Here is a 23,001-nt window from a genome sequence, read left to right as displayed (position 1 = left end):
AGTGCCAAAAGGGTAAAATATTATCAATTGCAGACACCAGAATGCTTGTGGACAATGATTAATCACTCTACACTATGCAAAATAGAAATACATTTAACCATGTAATCAGAGGGGTTTGAGTGGCAAGTGTGAGACTCAAGTTGTTTATATGCAGCTGTCTTCAGAATTTTTTTTTCAGAAGGAGAAAATATATTTTTGAATGCAGAACAGCTGAAGGAGGAAATAAAAAAAAAGTTTGCCCAACAAGAAGTGAGCTACTAGTTGAAAGATATTCTGCTTCCATTCCTCTGATAACGGCCACAGACAGAACTAGCCAATAAAACCTTTTCCAGTCTTCCAAAGGAAAATGTTTGAGTGACGGAAAAAAAAAATCCCAGGAGCTGACTAGAAAAAAAAGAAAAAAAGGAGTTTCTTGGTCTAGAATCAGAGACTGGTGTTTGGTTCTCATGATGGTGATGAAGAGGAATGGGAAGGAAGGTTCTGTTTCTTTAACCTCATTAATTTCTTTTAAAAAGTAACCCCACAAAAGGGTTAGTATTTACCTGTTCAAGAATAAAAAACTTAAACTTAACAAACCCATCACATTCCATAGAGTGACAACCAGAGCACTTTTGTTATCAAATCTCTGTATACTATATTGGTGCTGATATATTCTCCAGTTAAATGCATTAACCGTTTTCCCAATATAGAATGCTTGGCAGACCGTGCAAAAAAGCAAAATAAACCACCCTTTCTGCACAACAGTTGGCAGTTAAGGTTACATGCTGCTAATCCACCCGGCATTAACAAATTCATTTCTATTTCTAGTGCACTTAAAAGAAGACATAATATGGAATAGGTTCACTGATTTATGTGTATAAGTTCATTATTTCATGTTTGAATAGTTGTATAAATGTATATAATTTTTATTGAGATGATACGGGCAGGTTTTCTAGTTAATATATACATTTTCTGGGTTTGGATTTATTATTGGTGGTACGGCGGTAGCATTGTTACCTCACAGCAAGAAGTTCTCCCATTCGATTCTCGGCTGGGCTTGTGAGTGCCTTCTGTGTGGAGTCTGCATGTCCTCCCCGCGGTTGGGTAGCATTCCAAAGACATGTGTGCATAAATGGGCATGCCTTCGTTGAAGGTTGGGTGTCGAGCTGGCACCTCAGCATTTTGTAAAAATCTATTGCCAATCATTAGCGGACCGGAGTTCCGCTGTGGCGACCCCTTACTAGGAAAAGCCGAGAGACAAACAACAACAACATTGCTTTTTGCTCATTGATTATTGGGTTCTATATCAGAACATCAAAGCATTAAAACTTCAAATGTTCTGATATCAAACACTATTCAGCAAACACTAAGAATAGCGAAACTGCAGAACAGCAAATTCTTTCCTCGGGAAAGAATTCGGTTATCCATTTCTGTGGCTTTGCTATTCTTAGCGCTGTGGTGGAAAGTTACGGGTTGGGTTCAGGTAAGTGTGCAATTGTTGCTGAGACAAACAACAACAACATTGCTTTTTGCTCATTGATTATTGGGTTCTATATCAGAACATCAAAGCATTAAAACTTCAAATGTTCTGATATCAAACACTATTCAGCAAACACTAAGAATAGCGAAACTGCAGAACAGCAAATTCTTTCCTCGGGAAAGAATTCGGTTATCCATTTCTGTGGCTTTGCTATTCTTAGCGCTGTGGTGGAAAGTTACGGGTTGGGTTCAGGTAAGTGTGCAATTGTTTGTACGTTACAGTTAGGGGCGGGTTAAGTGAGTTAGGGTTAGGGCGCGGGTTAGGCGTGTGTGTGATAGTGACAGACTTTAGGGTTGGGGCGGTTTAAGTGAGGTAGGGTTAGGACGCGGGTTAGGTGAGTGTGCGATAGTGACAGACCTTAGGGTTAGGGTTTGGGTTAAGGTAAGTGGGTAGATAGTAGTGTATGTTTAGTTTAGTGTAGCATTAGCTGTAGGAATTTAAGTGTATTTGTGTGGTTGCTGTTTGTTTGATGTGCTTGTGTTGTGTGTATGTGATTCAGAGCAGCAAATCTTTTCCATATTTTCATGTTTAGATATTTTGGGGCCGATGAAATAGCGTTCGCTATTTTTCATCTTTCGATAATGTGATATAAACGCGATTATTGAGGGGGGCATGGCTGTAATTTGGTGTATTTAAACTTGCATTTTATTCATTTTAGTGGTTCTGATGATGTCTGATGGTTGCAGACGAAAGCGCTAAACCACTGCGTTGTGTTCAATATTAAAGGTTTTAACTTTTCTGGAGACTCTGTTTGCGACTACCTGGCCTTATGGAGTGTTTTTTGCTTATTAAATGTACAGTATTTGCTAACTTAATACTTTTGGCAAAAAGTCTACTTGAACCAGGCCCCATGGAAATGGTACATTTTCACACTGTGCAAAAAAAGAGTGTTCCACATTTTGACTGCTTGTCACACATTGCTAGGGTCTGTGTTCCACATTGACCTCTTAAGAGGTTGAGATCTATGTTTGTATGGTTTCCAAGTATGCAACAAAATTTGGAAGGTTTAGGATTTTTACATCATGAGTGGACAGGTGATCCGCTGTGGCGACCCCTAACCAGGAAAAGCCGAAAGAAGAAGAAGAAGGATTTTTACATATGTATTTTTATACCACAAGTAGATTTCATAAAATTTTTCAACAGGTAGACAGCAATTGCTGAAGGTGCAATGGAAAAGACAGGAGTACCTAGGAACCTGTTTTTTGGTAATGCAATGAGTTGATAGATTTTTTTAATCCCCTGCAGGATTCTTTGTCAGAAATGTGGGGATTAAATTATTTTAAATAAGGAAATAATTATTTTGAGCTGGGATAAAGAAATTGAATTGTCTAAACACAGTAAGGCCCTGTTATGTTCAATGCTGTTGGCTGCTAAAAAAAGCAATTACTAGAAAATGGAAACAAAAAACAGAACCAACTGCAGCATAATCAATTAATGTTATAAAGGAGATAAAAGGACAGAAGGTGGGGTGTTTAGAAAAGGGAAGGGGCAAGCTACATAGAAATAAATGGAATTTGTGGGAACAATACATACAGAATAATATTCAAGAGGAGGATAGGTATTTCAGGGAAGGCAGGACTTGAGCAGTCTTTGTAATGTTAAATTGAATAATAATTGTTAATGATATGTTTGTAATGGTTTGGTTTCTCTTTTATAATTGAGTGTGTACTCATATCACAATGTAATATACGATGCTAATAAAGATTTAAAAAATAAATAACAAATTGGCTACCAGTACTGCTAGAGCCACTGTTATCTTACTTAGGACAGCAAAAAGACTAGCTAAAGCAACAACAGCAGCACCCATTGCAGATCTTACTGGAACCTTACTTCCCTTTACTATGTAACAAATATATCTTGGACTACAATTGGATATCACTTTATCCTTTCATGAACATGTTAAGTTGACAACTTTCAAAATCTTACAACAAGTTAATGTAGTCTAGAACATTTCTCATCTGATTACTACAGAATCCAGGCAATCTGTTGTGACAAATGTCTCAATACCCAGATTTTAATATTCACTATTCATTATTGCACCCCACTCAGGACTAAAGACCATTTTACTCCACTGCTGAAAATAAAATACTTTGATTTATTTACCTAGCCAGCTCCTCTGAACATCATTGCATCTATGCCATTAAAGGTAAACCACTTCTCATTCATACAGTTTAGACCCCACACAGTACTTTAGCATTCAGGTATGATTGCTTACTTAATACCCTCACATTCAAATTTCTTAAGAAATGTACTGTCCTTCTCAGGCCAACAAGCTTATTTTACATTTCTATGTAGTTGTGTAACATATGCATTACTCTGATTCATACTTTTATGTTGTTTGAGTTTTTATTGACACTGCCATGTGTCCCAGATTGTGGCTGAAAAGGGTCTTGCACTAGGCCACTGACCCATTTAACTAACAAGCAAACAAACAAACAAACAAATAAATAATAAAGGACCTTACTCAACAATAAATAGACTAGTGGGGTATGCTGGTGAGACAGGTTCTTATCCCAGCATATTCCCCACTTATGGAATAAACCACCCAAGCATATTAAGCTTAAGAGTCTCTGAGCACCTTCCAAGTCTAACCTAGACTACTTGATGGACACAAAATCTCCTTAAGCCTGTTTTGTGTGCCTTTCTTTGAGAAGGAGGTAACTCTTGATGTTGGGCATTCTGGTTAGGCTGAAAATGGCTTGACAACTGATTGCCTTTTATCTAACTAGAAACCACTGTCCCATCAACACATACTTCATGCGCATCCTCACCAAAAATATATATTGCACAACACCACTCAGTCAGAAAGTGATATTAATTTATTTGTACTTTTTAACTGGGATAGAGCATTGATCCACACAGAACCTTTTCAGTCTTTGCCCAGGAGCTCTGTCAGGTTAAGTGACTTGCTCAGAGTCATCCAGCAGATACAGGCTGACAGAATCAAATCCTGAATGGCAAGAGACAACTCATTAAGATCTCAAGGCCTTAATCCTCTGTATTAACTGCCATTTAAAAAGGGTAAACTGCCTTCTGCAGTGTCACTTGGGATGTGAATGAGTAGCGTGGATGTCAGGACAACACTAGTTGATTTGGCTTTCAAGCTCATTTACAACCCATACAAAAAATTCAGTGTGCCACTTGCAGTTTTAGTGGGGATGTGAAGTAGCCTGGATGACAGGTCAACATTGGCTGGTCTGGTTGTGAAGATTTTTAGTGTGCCTATTCACAACCCATTCACAAAACACATTTCATAACATAATACATTCTCTGGAGAACAACTAGAACCTCTGTTCCTTCACCCCCTCCCCAAATGTGATGACTAAATGAGTAAGACACAGCATATCTTATTTCATAATACCACTAAAATGGCTTTAATTGCCTTTTTCTTTTCATTTTCATTTCAGTTTGCCAAATTTCCTACATAAAAATAGCATTACATTTTAAGATGCCTAATCTTAAAGAATGTAGTGCATTGGTTTCCTTATTTCAGTATCAATTGTCTTAATGACTGTTCCAGTATTTATATTTTCTCATCTAGTTGATTTAATACCTGAGGGGCTGTATTCTATATAGAGCTTATTAATCTAACATTTCTTTCCTCTTACTAACTTACATCAGTTACCGGACAAGGGTATGTAAGTTTATCAGGATTACCTGCTGCATAGATTAAAAACATTCTTCGATCTCAGACCTGATGCTAACAAGTGTATTACTAAATTCCTATAGCAATGTTAATTCTCAGTGCAGCATTAGAAGAAATATTTCTTTTCATCCTGTTAATTCAGCCTAATGACAAACTATCATTATACCATCTGATGTAAACATAAATACTATAATAGGACACTAAGCCCTCTGCATTAACACTCAATGGATTGGCCAGGTGCCCTGTACTGACCTGGCATTGCTAAACAAAACTACTGATACATGCATTTATGGCCCTGCATTCCAAGTTGGCACTCATATACTGTGACAATAGGAGGTACTGCCAGCCATGCCAGGGAGAAGTAGGGCAGTGGATGTATGACTTGTGCCAGCACAGCTAGCTGAAAATATTTAAATAATTATATGTCATTTGTGTATCTAGCTGATTTGTACAGATGCTTGTGCAGAAAATGCATTTGTGAGCTTGCTTCTGTTAATTATGTTAAAATGTGTCAACACTGCACCCTGCTGAAATGAAGAGAAATGTACAAGTATTATAGTATCCGAATCAAATGTATATATTTTAATAGAGGACACTGGCACAGCAACAGTTAACAAACTGGCTTATTTTAAGAAAAATAAGGGAAATGTAAATGAACTGTTAAATCATTAAATGGCACCCCACAGTGCTCAGTAGCCCCGGAGATGATAGGTGTGGGAACAGCCATTATCTGTTAGTTTTTGTAAAGAAGGGGGGAAGCGCTGTAAATGTTTCTGGCTCCTATGCATTGCCAGAAAAGCTCTAAATATATATTTTAACAGTCTGGTAAACTTCAAAAGGAGCTATTGTGGGAACCTAGAGTCAGATGATCAAATGAGGCCATTCTGCAAATCATCTTGAATATCATACTTTACAAGGAGTAATTTCAGAGGATAGAATATTTTGTTTGGGAGCCTGACTAGTAAGACTGTTTATGTATTTCATCTTGCCTTGGCCAAGTAAGTTACTATGGAACAATAAAATTATCTTAGATTCAGTCAGGAATATACTGAAGCTTAGTTTAGAGATTGTTTCTTTATTTGTATAAGTCTGTCCATCAATGTTGTTTTCAATATTTTCTGTGATTTGAACTCTGATTTACTGTGACAATATATTCAGTATTCTCATGTACTTTTATTATTTATTATTAAATATATTTAAAACTCTTACTGTGGCTGACCCTTCTAGAATGTACTTAACCTTTGACAGTGCTTATATTTATTTGGTGACACTGTGTGGGCCACTCCAGAAAGCCTAGCCGTCTTGATGAACTACTACCATTTGTATTAGTATTAATATTGCACAGTATAATTGGACACCCTTTATTATGGGCCTTAGAGTAGCTGATTGTGAAGTGTTTTGTGGCAGTGATAACTATCTTATACTCTGGGAAGAAGGGAGTTAAGCAGGTAAACCTGTGCCAGCCTTTCCTAGGTGTGTGTGTGTATGAAAATTAAATCTCTCAGTGTGTGTGTGTCAGCTACTTGGGGCAGGGACATGAAGCAATGGGTTTACAGAGAGGGTACTGGAGGGCTTGACTTGGACACTTGGCTGAGGACCTAACCGTACAGTTGTAGCAGTGGGGAGTCTTATTGGGGATCTGAGGGAGACAGATATAGAGACATCCGGCCCCCAGGCTGAGTTTGTTGCCTGTGTGCTCTTAAGGAAAATTGTACTTGATGCAGAAAGGTCTGCATCTGGAAATACTGAGTGTATCCATTTGCATTTCAAGTGAACTTCCCTCTCTAGTGGCAGTGGTGAGGATTCAGTCTCCTTGATTACTGGTCCGGTGTGGGGATGACACATGGTGGTGCCCATCACCTATTGGCAGCAGTGGTGGGTGTCACACATACCTCTGCATTTCTACAGGTAAACATTATTCCTGATGTGCTTAGCACGTATTTCCTCTCAGCAGCAGTTTAAATTCCATGTCCTACCTTCAAATGCAAAGGTTAACATTCCTGGAGTACAAAAGTGCAAGAGGTCTCTTCCTTAAAACATAACCATCAGGTCCAATAGCCTTCATCATGTTCCAGCTAGGAGCTGCAACATCCCCTCCTGTACTGGAAGCTAAATATCCTGCAGCAAAATCATGTGACAGCTTAATGGGTACTGAGTCCAAAGGCACTTAGTGTTGCCTCAGTCTAGAATATTATCTCTTATCCTGAAAGTTAATCATGAGCAGGCTGCAATTTTGTATGTATATACTTATCATATCACATACCATCTACGTTGTTGCTGGAAGTGATAGGCCTAGGCTTAGGTTACACATAGGCTAACAAAGAAAGACACATTTAATTACATCCACATGATTAAAATAAAAATGGCATTGCTGTTATCACCAAGGCAGTACAAATGGCATCCTGTTTTACATCCAGGACATGTGCCCCACTATAATGCTATCCATGTGCTGGAGTCCTTGTTTATGTTTCACACTCAGGAGAAAGAAATAGGAGATGGACTCAAAGATGTTTGCAAAATCAGTGGGAAAAAAAAGACTCTGCTAGGCATTAAGTAATGACGAGCACAATGGGGCACTTCTGTGGGAAATGATATGCAATGCCATGATGAGATAAAGGAAGACAGAGTTACGTCAGATGTGAAAAAGTATTTCTTCAAGGAAAAGATATTGGTATCATGGATTGTACTACCTAAACAGTTCTAAAAAGAGACAGTGAGGAGGGATCCATAAGGACAGTGAAAGAGATGAGAGAAACAGTAATGCATACGACAGCTGTGCAGAGCCTAGCTGTGTGAAAACAGGCTTGAGAGGTTTATGCCTCCTTCAACCAGCATTGGCATGTGTTTCTGTGCCAACATTTCCTATGCAATCTGTAATCTCTGTGTGAGACAAAGCACATCTTCAGTGCAGTCACAGTCTGTATACAGAAAGACATGAAAAGCTTTCTTGATACAGAATAAATCCACAGTGTTCATGCATGAATAGACTTTTGTTTTTTCCGGTTAGGGGTCACCACAGCGGAACTCCAGTCCGCTCATGATTGGCAGTGGATTTTTATGGTGCCGAGTTGCCAGCCCGATGCCCAACCTTCAACAAAGGCATGCCCATTCACGCTCGCACCTATCTGCATGTCTTTAATGTCACTCGACCGCCGGGAGGACATGCAGACTCCACACAGAAGGCGGTCCAGCCGAGAATCGAACGGGAGAATCTCTTGCTGTGAGGCGACAACGCTAACCGATGCACCACATAACATCTTTTAATGTTTAGCTATATGAAAACTGAAAATGAGTCCTTTAAGCTTGCCAGAATAGTATTGATTGGATTTCACATACAGATTCTATAAGATAAATACAATATCAACTTACATAGCATCAATTTTTTTATGAATTACTGTTGAGCTGACTGTTACTTTTTACCAAGAATTGCACAGGCAGCATGCAGTGTGTGTTTTATTTCAGTTTATAACCATTATGTTATATGGTATCACAAACAGAGACACACACACACACACACACACACACACACACACACACACACACACACACACACACACACACACACACACAGTATTGGTTTATATATTGCATGTTTTGTGATTTAAGCATGTAAAACTGGGTCCAATAGTTTAGCCATATATAACTTTCACTATTATGACTGCTACTTCTACTGCTAATTTCTTACACTACTTAAATACAGGAGTAGAAATTACACATAAAGTGCCCCAATTTTGAAATCCCCCTCAATATACTGATAGCCTATTCTTTTTAAAAATGTATTTCTGTTCTTCTTTTTTTCTGAAAAGGAAATGTAATCTGACTTTGGAATTGTCTTGTTACAGAGCTCTTTTCCCAGTGTAAACTTTCAGAGATGAATGGGAAAAATGCCAGCTGTGAAATTTCCAGAACTCATCTTGTCTTAGTAAATTAGATAAAATTCAAATAACTTCTTGTTAGCTGCAACTTTATGAATTGAGAAATAAAGTTCTCACACAGCCATCCAGGAAACAAGGATCATGAGTTAAAGAGGTAACAGTGATGTAAGATTCTTGTTTTTTTTTTTTTTTTTTTTTTTTTTTAGAAGAAAGAAAATCCCTCAAGAGAGTGTTTTCAGCTATACAAGTGCTGCTGGTACGTAGCTCAGTCTTTCATGTGGCTGCTGAGATATAAACCACACACTGACTGCATGATCCGCTTCACTATAGGCTTTTGCTTTTTCCAGCTCTCAGGTCTACGGGAGGAAATACAGTGTCATTGAATTGCTTAGTTTCTCTGTAACAGGATCTTAAGTGAAAGCATCTGCTTCAGCAACATGAGGTGAGTGTCCTGTTCTCAAACTTTCCTTATAACTTAAAAACGTCAAAGGACAAAATGCAAGTTTCAGCTGCTTATCTATCTATCTATCTATCTATCTATCTATCTATCTATCTATCTATCTATCTATCTATCTACCTACCTACCTACCTACATATTTATCTGTTTAAATCTATGATAAATGCTATCTGGGTTGTCAGTTACATAAATGTTTAAGAATATTTAATATTATATTATTTGGATTGTGTATCCAAAATGTAGGACAGTGAGATAAAAAATGTGAAATCCTGGGGAAGTACCCTCACAATATATTCTTAACATTAAAATGTGACTTAGCAGAAAATGTTTCTGCTTTATTTTTTTATTCTTATAATTGAACGAGTAAAGTGAAGCCACTTTATGTTCTGAGCTGAGAAATCTGATATGCAGTTTAAAGGTAGATTGCAGACTGCTTTTATTCTCTTTCACACGGCTGTAGATGCAACAGTTTAAGGTTAGATTGCAGACTGCTTTTATTCTCTTTCACACGGCTGTAGATGCAACAGTTTAAGGTTAGATTGCAGACTGCTTTTATTCTCTTTCACACGGCTGTAGCAGCTCCTGATTATAATTCTGTCTCATTACCAGTGTCTCATAAAATATCAACTTTTATGTGAACTGCAGTAACAAAGTAATGGCAGACATCAAGATTAAAAACGTCCTGTTCATTAGAAAAATACAAGATAGTTCTAATCAATAACCTTATAAATAAAGGCAGCAGTACTTAGAAAAAGTCTCCTTTGTGCTCCATTTGTATATCTTAAGATATGCCTTTTTTCCCTTGAGTAATCAGACTGAGAGCATATATATGTATGTATGCATATATATATATATATATATATATATATATATATATATATATATATATATATATATATATATGTGTGGAGAGAGAGAGAGATGTATGCATACACACACACACACAGACACACACACACACACACACACACACACACACACACACACACACACACACACACACACATATACATACATATATATATATATATATATATAGTGTTGTAGTTTATGAGTATATGCTGCATTCTTACATTTTATTGCGCTGCTGATGTATTAATTCATGTATGTTTATGTCTGGTTTAGGGTTTAAGTTGTGTTTTAAAGGTGCCAGCTTTTACTACGTGCACGATCATCCTATAGCAGGAATAGGAAATATGCCCCTTCTCTGCTGTGCTTTCTCAAGGACGGCATATTTAAGAAGTAGAGGATGTGGGGTGTAAGTTGCTTGCCCACTGCAAAAAACACTGGTTTTGGTGATTTTTGTGTGTTGGTGTATAGACGTTTGATGGTATGTGTGACTTTGCCCACTGCAATAACACTGGTTTTAGCATTTTTGTGCACTGATATGTAGAAGTTTGGTTGTTTGTGTGACTATGGTTGAATATAATGTGAGCCATGTGGAACATGCATGGTTGTGCAGATAGCCTTAGAGTTTGTTTCGAATTATTGTTAGGTCAACAGCTACCAAGGTGACTGCATATGGATAACTAAGCAGCTGACTGACAGGTGTGCGAGATTGCATAAATACAGGGGTTTGGAAGTTTGCCCTTAAAGTGTCGGTGTGATCTCAGAGTTAGTATATATAATCAGCAGGGAGATGGGGGTACAGAGGCAAAAAACAATGTTTTTATTTGTCTTTTTAAAGTTACATTTTGCATGTGCAGAGACTGTTTCTCAGTGCATGCGTAGTTTTGTGTTGGGTATATTGTTTTCAATTTTTTGTGGTCAATATTATTGTATTCAATATTGGATGTTTTAGATTAAAAGTGGTATATATATATATATATATATATATATATATATATATATATATACATATATATACATATATATATGTATATATATATATATATATATATATATATATATATATATATATATTTGTGGCTCCCCTGGATTTTACCGACTGTATGCTTGTTTGACAAATGCAGGGGTTTGATTTAATGTCGATGGTGCAGATGGCTGAATGGTGGATATGTCAATGGTATGGAATGTTGATACAGTTAGGTCAGGTTAGCGGGGGTAATAGCACGTACGTGTGTGTGTGTATGTGAGTTAGAGTGAAGGATGGGTGTTGTGTGTTTGTGTGCGAGTTTGTTTACTTTAGGGCAAGGGTAAGGGTTAAGTTAGGGGATAGATATAGTGTTGTTTGTGTGTGTTGGTGAATGATTGTGTGTCAGGGTCTGTCGTGTAGTGGCAGTGCTACAGGAAGGTTTAATGACATTACAGTGTAGAGTTATGGTTAGGGGAAGGGGCAACATTAGGATTAGGGTTAGCACCCATTACTAAGGTGGTCCAGAGGGGTGGAGACCCCTACCCTCTTTATTAATGGATGCTAACCCTAACCCTAGCACTGCCCCTTCCTCCAACCCTAACCTTACACTATCATCAAAACCTTTCCATAATACTGCCACTAGTCAAACAAATTTGAGAGTAGTGTTATGAAGACTTTTAATTTTAGTACAGGGAGAGGAGATAGTTTTCCTTTTTTTCCTCTTTCCATGTTACTGTTTTCATTTTTTTTTTTTTGTTTTTTCAGCATTGTGTATGATCAAACTTATTTTGACAGTGTTTTACATTTGACATTAGGGAGGTTCAGTCATACACAACAGACATAAATATATATATATATATATATATATATATATATATATAGGTTCACTTCTTAATTCCGAAATACCAAAATCTCGCGGTTCAGAATATCGAATTCAGAACTTCGAGATCTTGGAATTAAGAACCCCCCCAAAAAAAACAGTCAACACATCACAAAACATGTTTTTGCAGGGGGGGAACAAGCCCCCCTGCACCCACCACACACCCCCACTACTTAAATATACCAACTCTGGGACCGCACCACAACGAGGAAAAGGGAAATCTCCCATCACGCGCTGTATGCCGATCTCTGTTCAGGATTTTGAAGTTTTAAAACTTCGATCATATGGTCTTTGATCATATGAATTTCGAAGTTTTAAGCTTCGAAATTGTGTAGGGGGCCCATATGTGTGTGTGTGTGTGTGTGTGTGTGTGTGTGTGTGTGTGTGTGTGTGTGTGTGTGTGTGTGTGTGTGTGTGTGTGTGTGTACACATATACACATATATACAAAGTCACTGAATAGCTAAACTTTTGTGACACAAAATATATGAAAAAAAGTCAACATCACAAATCATTGGAAAATATATTTAACTAAATGCTCAAACCACTGAATAAATTAAAAATGTAATGCAGCTGTATAACAAAGTAAAGCCTTATTCAGTACAGCTCATTGTTTTAGCTCTGTCATTGAAGAATGCCTAGATTCATTTGCAGGGTCAAAAAGTTAAAAGTCTGTACTTGAACTAGTAAGTTATTCTTCAAACAATGTAAACAGCTCCCTGCAACACCTTACTAATGCCCTCTAACCCTAACACCAATCCTGCACCTCCTCCAACCTTAACAATGCACCTTACCTTAGCAAATCCCTCTCTGTAACACTATCACATTATAAGACAAGCTCATGCATACCATATACATCAACATACGCAAAACATTAAATCTATCCCCTTATCTAGACCTTACTTTAACCCTAACAAGCCAACACCTGTAAAACACTAGTTCTGTTAGTTTTCTTAACCTTTACTCTAACTTTAGTAATCAAATGATCTTACACATATTCATATCCCCTAATGTTGAAAGTTTTGGTGCATACAATAGCCCTCCCAACACCCAATCCTTTACATTACACAGCGCTAACAGAACCTAAGTCCTAAGCCAAAAACTCCCAACCAGTTCTCAACATCACTCCTCACGCCGCAGTCCTAATCCTCCATTACCCTTCTATTACCCTAAAGTCCCTGATCACTGCCTAAACCTAAAACTCCAACTACACCTCCCTAAATTTAAATTCCCCAACTGCTCCCTAACCCAAAAACTCCCTTCACACTCCCTAGAACCTAAAACTCCCAACCCCCTTCTCTAAACCTAAATTTTTCTAACCTTAAAACTCACTTCTTGCTCCCTAAACCTAAAACTCTTACCCACCTCACTAAACCTAAATTTTCCAATCATTCACTAACCCTAAAACTTCCTTTCCTCTCCCTAATCCTAATCCTAAAACCCTCTCCTGTTCCCTAATCCTAAAACCCTCCTCCTGCTCCCTCCCCACATAATTGAGTTTGAGGGTGAGCAGTGCTCTCTCCCCATGGCTGTTTGCCCAAACTCATATTCATGTTTGAGCACAAACAGTAGGCTATCCTAGCTACAAGCTGCTCCCTGACTTTGAAATGGTGGGTCTCAATCACTTGAGACTTGAGCACTTGTAGTAAAGCCAGAACATAAACTAGGTCTGAAGAGCATTGTTACAAATTTAAAACTATCTGCAAATAAACAACTAGTGCAGTTGTAATACAGCTCGAAGAAGTCTACATGTTTCAGGTGCAATCATTGTAGAAACATGGAAAAGCTTTATTTTGAAATGTACAATGTCTGGCTTTGATTTTATTCATCTTTCAGGTTTCAGATAGTGTATGCGATTTTTTTTTTTATTTTATTTTCTTAAGTGGATCGGGCATCAAAAGCCCATTTTCAGTCATGACTTGTTAAAAAGTAAAATTTCTGAGAAATACAATGACACATATAGAGCAAAAGTAGTTAGATAAAATATAAGTAGACAAAGTAAGCATAAAATGGTATTCATAGAAAAAATTATTACTACACTGAGCACTTTGTTCACAGTGACATGCTTAATTTACCTTCACAGACACTAAGAGGGTACACTGGTACATTACAACATTAAGCATTATGTTACCTCTGCCCCATTGTGGAACTGCATTTAGCTTCATTCGTAAGTGTGATCTTAGAAAGGTGATGTAATTGTAGAAGTCCTAATTGTAAAATACGTTTTGGTATTATAAGGCTGAATTAACAGAGATGGGTAAGAGGATGAGGAAAGGTAAAGAGGCCAACTTGTTGAAGGTTTTTGGCTTTAATGTACCTATATGTGATGGCCAGCATCCAGTGTTCACTTGCATAAAGGTAACGGTGTGTGGCAACCATATGGCCTTTTGGGTTGTGAGGAGCCATCCAGCTTTAAGTATCACAGATAGTGATGTTGCAATAATTGTCAACCCACCATAAATTTATATACTTTGTTTTATCCAATTTATAGGTTCTAGCTGTTTCTAGACGAGGCTGCAGTAGTAAAATAGATCCTTCCAGTATGAAACTGAATATATCTTTTCTTAGGCTTCCCTTGTTAAAAAAACGCCTACCTCAGTACGTTTGTACTTTACTGAGGACATTCTGTATATATCCTTCAAAGGATAAACAGAAGTCAAACCAGAGTCTAAGGTACCAAAATTGGATCCCTATCAGACGTACGAAGCCATAACCGTGAATCTCACAACTTAAAAAAAAAGTGAGATTAAAAGAGAAATACAGCAGACTTCAAAACTTATGAACACATACACAATTCTAAAAACAAACCACTGATAAACACTCAAGAAAACTTGAGTTTTAGCATAAACACAATTTTATTCTTCCTCTATTCATCCGAAGACTTCAACAGAAATAACTTACAAAAAAAGAACAACTTATTTTAATAATACATAACTGCCAGTCAGCCAATAAAAACATTCTTTAAACACAAATCAAATGTAACCCTTTAGTAATTCAGACAGAATAAATCCTGGATCTTCTATTGTTTAAAAAACACTTTATATTTACACTTTCATTTAAACCAGCTGGAACATGGGCAACCAAATGTATTTGCCATGTTACTTCTTTCATTTCCACCTGTTTTTTTAAATTAACTCCCCTTAAATCAAACAATAAAAAATGTATAACAGTAAAGGTAAATTTCTTAAATTGTGAACATCTTGTGGAATGCTTATATAATATGTTGTTCTCATGTGTTTTCATACATATAAATGCTCTCTAATCCTCGTGTGCTAACATCTAGTGGTCATGCCAGACATGACACATATATTGCTATATAAACTACATCACTAGAGGAACAACTAAATCTGCCTGGAACCTTTATGTTCCTTTTAACATGTATTAAATCTACATAAGGGCCTTCTGAGATGTATCAACACATATTACAATTATGACACTTGTAAGTGCCAACAGGTTTATTATTAGGAGGCATGTAAATTTTAGTCCCTGTATGTTCCAGTAACTGCTTGATGTTACCTCTCTTTTTTCTACAAAATTAGGTCTGTTGCCTAATATTCCAGCCAATTCATCATATCCCATCAAGATTCTCCAGTTTAATTTAACAATATTTTTTATAGCATAGGAATATACAGTCATGTCAAGGCAGAATCTGGGATCAAACCCTGTGTTATAGTTACTTGTCTGATTGTAATGATTGTGCTTACTAACAAATCCATGTGTAATAATAGGAGGAAATTCAGTATTTCTCTTATTAATAATTTCCATAGGTGTTTCATCCAATAATTTTAAAGGATAACCTCTCTCTAAAAATATTTTTTAATACTCATTTCCTGCTCCCTAAACCTAAAACTCTAACCCACCTCCAAAAAGCTATATTTTCAAATCACTCCCTAACCCTAAAACTCCCTTCCTGCTCCCTAATCATAAACCCCCCACTCATTCCCTAATCCTAAAACCCCTCCTCCTGTTCCCTTACCACACCTGCTTGTCCTTGTAAAAATTATCTGAAATGGAATCTAAACTTTGTTTTAGTTATATAAGTGGCAAACCAGTTTAGCTCAGCTTTTCAAAACCATGTAACTCACGTCTGTAATGAGTCTCTGAATGAAGACACAATTGAAGGCATTGGTCGGCTCTGTATTGACAGATATTATTGTCATCCATTCAGCTATCCCTTAGATCAAATGTCTACAAATACCATTGGTTAGGAAGTGCAGTGTGGTAATGCTGTATTATTCTCCTTTGCAGAACCCAAGTTAATTCTGTCCTGGGCATTTATGTATTCTATATAGCTTTTCCAGAACCTACAGCAGAGGTAATAACCCTGAGAATGACTTGTAAGATTTAATAATGTAAATGTTCCCTGTTTAGGTAGACCTATTGGTATGAAGTATTTCCACTTTTTTGAGAAGATATCTGTGAAGAAGTTAATAGTATCTTTAATCAGAAGGGGTATGAGCATGTTCGATGCCCTGATGGACGGGCCATAAGGCTGGCACTGCCTGCATCATCATAATTAGTAAGACCTTAAAACCAGTGACTCACTATCACATCTGAATTGTTGCCAAGATAGAAAAAGAAAGAAAGGCAAAGATGCTACTTATGAATAAAACAGTGTCCAATAAATTGATTGCGATGTAGAGGCTTAACATCTGACTCAAACTGAATGTCATAATCCTTCACTTTAATGCCTCACCTTGGTGAAAAAATTGGGGCAGGTGTATCCCTTACTCTATTCAAGTTACTAAGTTTGAAGTGTTTTACCAATTTAATTTATTTATTTACCATATAAGTGAATGGAAGGACCCTTTCAGCCACAGTCTAGAACATTTGAAAGGGTAAATGCAGGGTTTATGAATGGATTCATGTACTCTACTAATCAGCATGTTTCTAAAGGTGAAAAGAAACCAGCATCTGCAGAGTCAGATGTAGGCATAGTAAGAGCATGCAAACTCTTCAGAGACAGTAGTCAGAGCAAAGGTTAGAAATGAACTGTATGTATTGGAGCTGGGAGGCATGAATCTAAACCATCCACGATATTTTCAGAACAAATGTACTAGTGTTAAATAACACTAACTTGTGTAGACTTCCGAAATCAACTAAGGGCATATTGTAGCCATGAAAATGTATGTCCTGCAAATGAGATAACCCAGCTGTACACAGTACATAAGCAATGAAGTGACAAATGCTTTGCATACTTACAATCGCAGTTAGTAGGATCCATGAAACTTGAAGACATCACAGAATTACTACAAACATTTAATGGTAAGCAATGACAGCAGTATACCTTGCAGTTTACATGTTGTGGAAAAGTAAGTAACCAGCGTTCACAGGTTACCTCAGAAAAGAAGCTCGTGCTAAATGGGTTTAAGTGAGCTGCAATCAACAGTACCCATTAAATGCTTTGCTGTTCAGTTTTTCTAATCTGCAGCTTTTCTTAAAATAATCAACTACAGAATACTTTGCACTACTGGAGGCCTAGATTGTTCTTCACATGTGCATGTGGTACGAAGAAATGCTGTATGATCAATTATTCGTAAAACTTAAGGAAAAGGTTTACATTTCAAAAAAGGACAAGTAAACCTTGTTGAGAACCTTAGATTTTGTTCCTCGCTGAAATTATGTACATACACTAACTAGAAAATATCCACATGGATTTCCTTTCTTGCCTGAAATATTTGTAGTGGTATCTTACAGGTCTGTGCATGCCTTACAAAACACAAGCATCTCACAGGCAGTCATGAAATATGATAGCTGTCTGTTTACTGTGTGTAAAAGCTGGTACCCATTAGAGACCTGCATATTGATATTGCTAAAAAATGTGAACTGATTGTCTGGCTTCAATTAAAATCACTTAAAACATTACCAATGAGTGACATCTACCAAAGCAGCACTTTAATTTGACTCTGGACTGTGTCAATTACCTGATGTTGGTTCTTAAACCAGCAACAGTGTTTTGCTAAAAGTTTTCTCCGGTTTCCAGACCCTTTCTGTCTGGTTTTGAATTGTTTCTATTTACTAGGAATCTTTAGCAAAATAAGTACAACGTATGTTTCATGTAGTGGAGTTAATTCACATAGCTTTTCTGAATACCTTTAAAACCTATTTATATGCATTAGCGTGTAAATAAAACTAACACAAGTATGACCAATATTATGAAAAGGACGAGAGGGAAGCAGAGATGAGTAAAGGCCAAGATAATGAACAGGTTCTATACTTTGTTTTTATGAATGGATAGAGGAAGACACAGAAGCCCCGCATGATGTCAAATCTAGGTTAGTGGAGCTGTGCTATTTGTAGAAGGCGGAAAAGCAATAGCATTCACTGAGATTAAGCATGCCACTTTTTCAAATGTCCAAAATGGGACATTTCTTATGCAAATTTGAGATTTTCTAAGACAAATGTTTAGTGATTCAAGCACAAAGACCTAAACTTCACTTTTTTTGCTAAAATAAAAAGCTTACTCTTGTAGAATTTGATTAGTTTATATTGTTTTGTATAATATTATGATTTTTTTGGGAACAAAATATTGTTTTATGCAACTACTGGAGGAAACCTAAGATATATTTTTATTCTAAAATCTCAGGACTTTTGCCATGTTCATGTTTTTTCACAGGATGCAAACAACCCACATAGGGACTGCCCTACATATAAAGGGACAGGTGGTGACCTTAAATGAGACTTATGCTGCTGTTCTGTAACATGTTTGTGCAGAATTTGTTACATAAATGGCTCCTGTATTTACAAATTCAGAGAAGATAAGGTAATACCCAAGGATTGAAAAAAGATGGGCGTGAGTCTAATTTGCAAAAGTAGTAGCACTGTTGGGGGGGGGGGGTAACCTACAAACCAGTTACTGACTGGCAGACTGATATTATATTAAGGAAGTTGTGACTAATGAGGCTCAGAATCCAAAGGAGCATGAAAATGTCTTGTCAAAGAAACCCAGTGGTGGCTGATCCACAGAAAAATAGACACAGAAGGTCTTTGGATATGGCCCGTCTCTATCTAAGCAATGCTTCTGACCCTGTTTCAGAAAAAGTAATAATTTACATGTTATGCATACCTGTCAACTGCCCAAATTTTCACAGAATGTCCAGATTTGAGCTTCATATTTTTGGTCTGTTTCTCATAAAACGTATGTTTTTCTGGCAAATCACTAAGGATTGAGTTCACTAAATAATGATGTACATTTGAGTTTCAGACTTCATATCCTTCAGAAAAATGCATGCTGATATAAATCCTGTTACTCTAACAACTTTCAAAGTTTAAAAGAGCAATATTTAAAATCTGTCCCAATTTTTATTTTTTTGTCGTGCCCACACACACACACACACACACACACACACTATTTTTTGGCTTTGTCCAGACTTCTTGTACTAAGAAGTTGAGAAATATTGTTAGACCAGTTTGGAGTGATTTGCACAATAGCATTATGAGATAAAAACTGGTTGTACAATAGTATGCTAAGTGTAGTAGTAAATAGGTAAATACTAGACTACCAGTATGCAGACTATTACAAGCCTATCCAACAGCCAGAAGTAAGAATTAAACCCTGTACCTTGCTTGTGTGAGGTCATCCCCCCATGGAATGCAAACCAGAGACAGGATTATAAGTAGTGTGCAGCATGGCTGAGGTCAGGCTCCAGCTCTGTTGTGTGTCTCTATCAAACATACTGCATAGAGGTTGGAGGAATAAATGTGCCGTCATAGATGGCACAAAGATGCGGCAAAGTTGTTACAGAGAGTAAGGCAGCTTGAATGAGCAGACTAATCGAGATTTGAAAAATGGTCACGTGTGGTAGTTTAATTTAAATGGCGTTAAGTACAAAATATGGGTACTCACATCTTTCCTGCATGTGCCATCAGGCACCCAGGCTGCTGTTCATATACGAGTATCCCGATACATATTCAAGTCTTTATTCCCATACGCCATCAATGCAGCTCTGCTACTGTAAAGACTTAATGCTGTGTCCCCATTAAACATAAGATAATCTTTTTCATTCTATTTATACCCACTGTAGTTGCTATTCATTTTCATGCCAAGGGCTGTTATGGTTTCTTGTCTAAGACTGTTTGTATGACCTTATGATACTCACTAAGCTAGAGATTTGAGCCTGCCATAAGTGCTGCTGTGCTTTTATTAAAATATTTTATAAACTGGTGAGATTGAGTGAAGAATAATGATTGGTAAAAAACAAGCAATCAACATAAATATAAATCATGATAACCCACTTGAAAAACATTATTTTTGGCAGTGTACGTAAAGTACTGTTCTCTTTTATTAATCTGAAAGGCATATATTTGAGGAAGAAACAGTCACTGTATTGGACAGCTGAGTAATCACACAGATCCCATATGCAGCTTTTGAAAATCAAACACAGATTATTTGACAGAAATACTTACTAAAACATAAACTTGGCCTCTTATGTAGCAGAAGGGACACCATGACAAATTAAAAAAAAGCAACAATGCTGCCCGTCAAATCACATGGAAAACACATTAAAAGAAAACATAACCCAATTCTGCACTCAACATACCTCAGTTACATAACTGGGTTGACTTGTAAAACATTTACGGTGCTCACAGCCCTTTTTCTTTCTCTTTTACGTAAATTGCCTGGCTCAGTAACCACTCACACTGCTCAGTAACCACCATTAGTTCCTTCTGCCTTTATAAGCATTCAGAAGAAAACCTCTGATTTTTTTTTTTCCTGATTTCAGGTTGTGTATCAGTAAACTGGGCCACCCAAGCAGAATTTCAAAACTGCACAATGCTTATGTGTTGGTCAGATGATAGGTCATTTTCTGCCATACTAATGAGAAACATACATATTTCTACATATCCTCTCAAAGTTGAGTCAGATAAGGGTAGCTGGAAACAAAATTCCCATTTATCAGCTGCATTAAGCTGTCCTGCATAACTGACTGCATTAAATCCTACAAGAATGTAACAGTGATGGAAAGATCTCTTTCATATTGCCCAGTGCCTATCCTAAGCAAGTGGGTCATTCTGTCAGGGGCAGACAGGACTGCAATGCTTACAAACATGGGCATAGTAATACATTTATTTTGTACTGAGTAACCGAATAAAAAAGTATTATCTTATGCTAATGAAAAGTATTATCTTATGCTAATGAAGGGGAAACTAGTAAACTGTAAAACTGTTTATTTTGGACTAACAAACCCACAAAGAGATGAGAATACAATGATGGCTGCCCTAACAAGAGTGAATGTTTAACTTTAAGGGCTTTTAGCTTCCTAACAAGAGGATCTCCGGTTCAGTTCTCAGCCTGGGTTCCTTCTATGTGGATTCTGCGTGAACTTTTTGGAGTCCTGCAGGTTTCCTCTGGGTACTCCGGTTTCTTCCCATATCCTAGCACACTCAGTAAATTCCATGGATGGTGGAGGCTATTCATGGAGTCACTGTAGAAGTCAGATGCAACTTGTGAGCCTAGATGAATGGATGGGCTCACTTGAATGGTGATAATGAGGACCTATGAGCTGTGAAGAATCGGTTAGAATCACTTTTTAACAAATAGTACAGCAACAAAATTGCAAGCATACTTGAAAGCAGTCAGACCAAAAGAAACTCGGAACGAATAACGGAACCAAAAGACAAAAAGGAAAAATTGTGCATTGGAATAAAGGAATTTGTGTTTTCTACTTTGCTTTGTGGAACCTATTTGCTTTTGTTCACAATACTTGAAAGCAGGTCTCTGATAAAAAAGGTAGTAAGAGCCACACAGAGAACTCATAAAAACAAATGTTAAAATATAGAAATTGTGAAAGTTTTAAAACATATATATATATATATATATATATATATATATATATATATATACACACACACACACACACACACACACATTATATATATATATATATATATATATATATATATATATATATATATATATATATATCTATACAAACACTTTATAAGCTCAAAATCCTGTAATATCGAATTTCAGAATCTCGCGCCTATAAAGTTGAACGGACGGAAATCGCGAACCTGGAAATGTCAAATCTGACAATATCAAACCTGCGGTACAGATAGTGCATTAGATGAGTGCTGTTTATTTTAGGGTTTTGGGGAGGGATTGTGTGTTTTTGAGTGTGTTGGGACGTGTTATGTGTGGCTTAGGGTAGGTAGGTCAGAGTGTGAGTGTGTTAGTGTTGGGAGAGTCATGGCCGTGGAACGTATCATTATGGAACTTATAAACAAAGACATTGGTAATCTCTAAACTCTGGACCCCACCCATTTAGGGTTTGTAAAAGGCAGATCATGTCTCCTAAACCTGACAGACTTCTTTGAAGCAGTCACCAAAGCTGTAGACAAGGGTAAGGTGGTTCACACAGCCTATCTAGATTTGGCACCATCCCCCACTCTGGAATTATAGATAAACTAAATAAACTAGGTATAAATCTATATGTCACAAGATGGGTTGCCAACTGTCTCACTGACAGAACCCACACTGTGAAAGTAGTAGACTCCAAATCTGACTTCAGACCAGTGACAAGTGGAGTACCACAGGGTTCAGTCCTGGGTCCTCTCCTGTTTGGTATCTACTTTTCTGAAGTACATGCTAACACAGAAGGTCTTTGGCTAATGAAGTTCGCAGATGACTGCAAACTAGGAGCCATAATCGAAACTCCTAATGATGTGGACATCCTACAAAAGGGCCTCACTGAGACAGATGCCTGGTGTCAAAGCCATGGCCTCAAGCTCAATGCCAAAAAGTGCATTGTCATCCCCTTTGGTAAAAACTCTGTACCCATGAGCTACCACATAGGTGGTAGTCTAGTTA

The 23,001-nt window shown here is 37.2% G+C and overlaps 1 protein-coding gene across 1 annotated transcript in view; it reads left to right on the top strand.

The window, feature by feature from the left end:
* Positions 1-9,287: 9,287 nt before the first annotated feature.
* Positions 9,288-23,001, top strand: part of LOC122793171 (chemokine-like receptor 1) — a 126,980-nt gene continuing 113,266 nt past the window's right edge. Inside the window, exon 1 of the mRNA XM_044060992.1 lies at positions 9,288-9,482. Coding sequence (XP_043916927.1) covers positions 9,478-9,482 — 5 coding nt within the window. The 5' untranslated portion in view covers positions 9,288-9,477. The remainder of the gene's footprint in view (positions 9,483-23,001) is intronic.

Source organism: Protopterus annectens, chromosome 2.part0, assembly GCF_019279795.1.
Source record: "Protopterus annectens isolate FY-2018-M chromosome 2.part0, PAN1.0, whole genome shotgun sequence".
Taxonomy (NCBI): Eukaryota; Metazoa; Chordata; order Ceratodontiformes; family Protopteridae; genus Protopterus; species Protopterus annectens.
The sequence above is the reverse complement of the archived record's forward strand: the minus strand, read 5'-3'. Positions and strand labels throughout refer to the sequence as shown.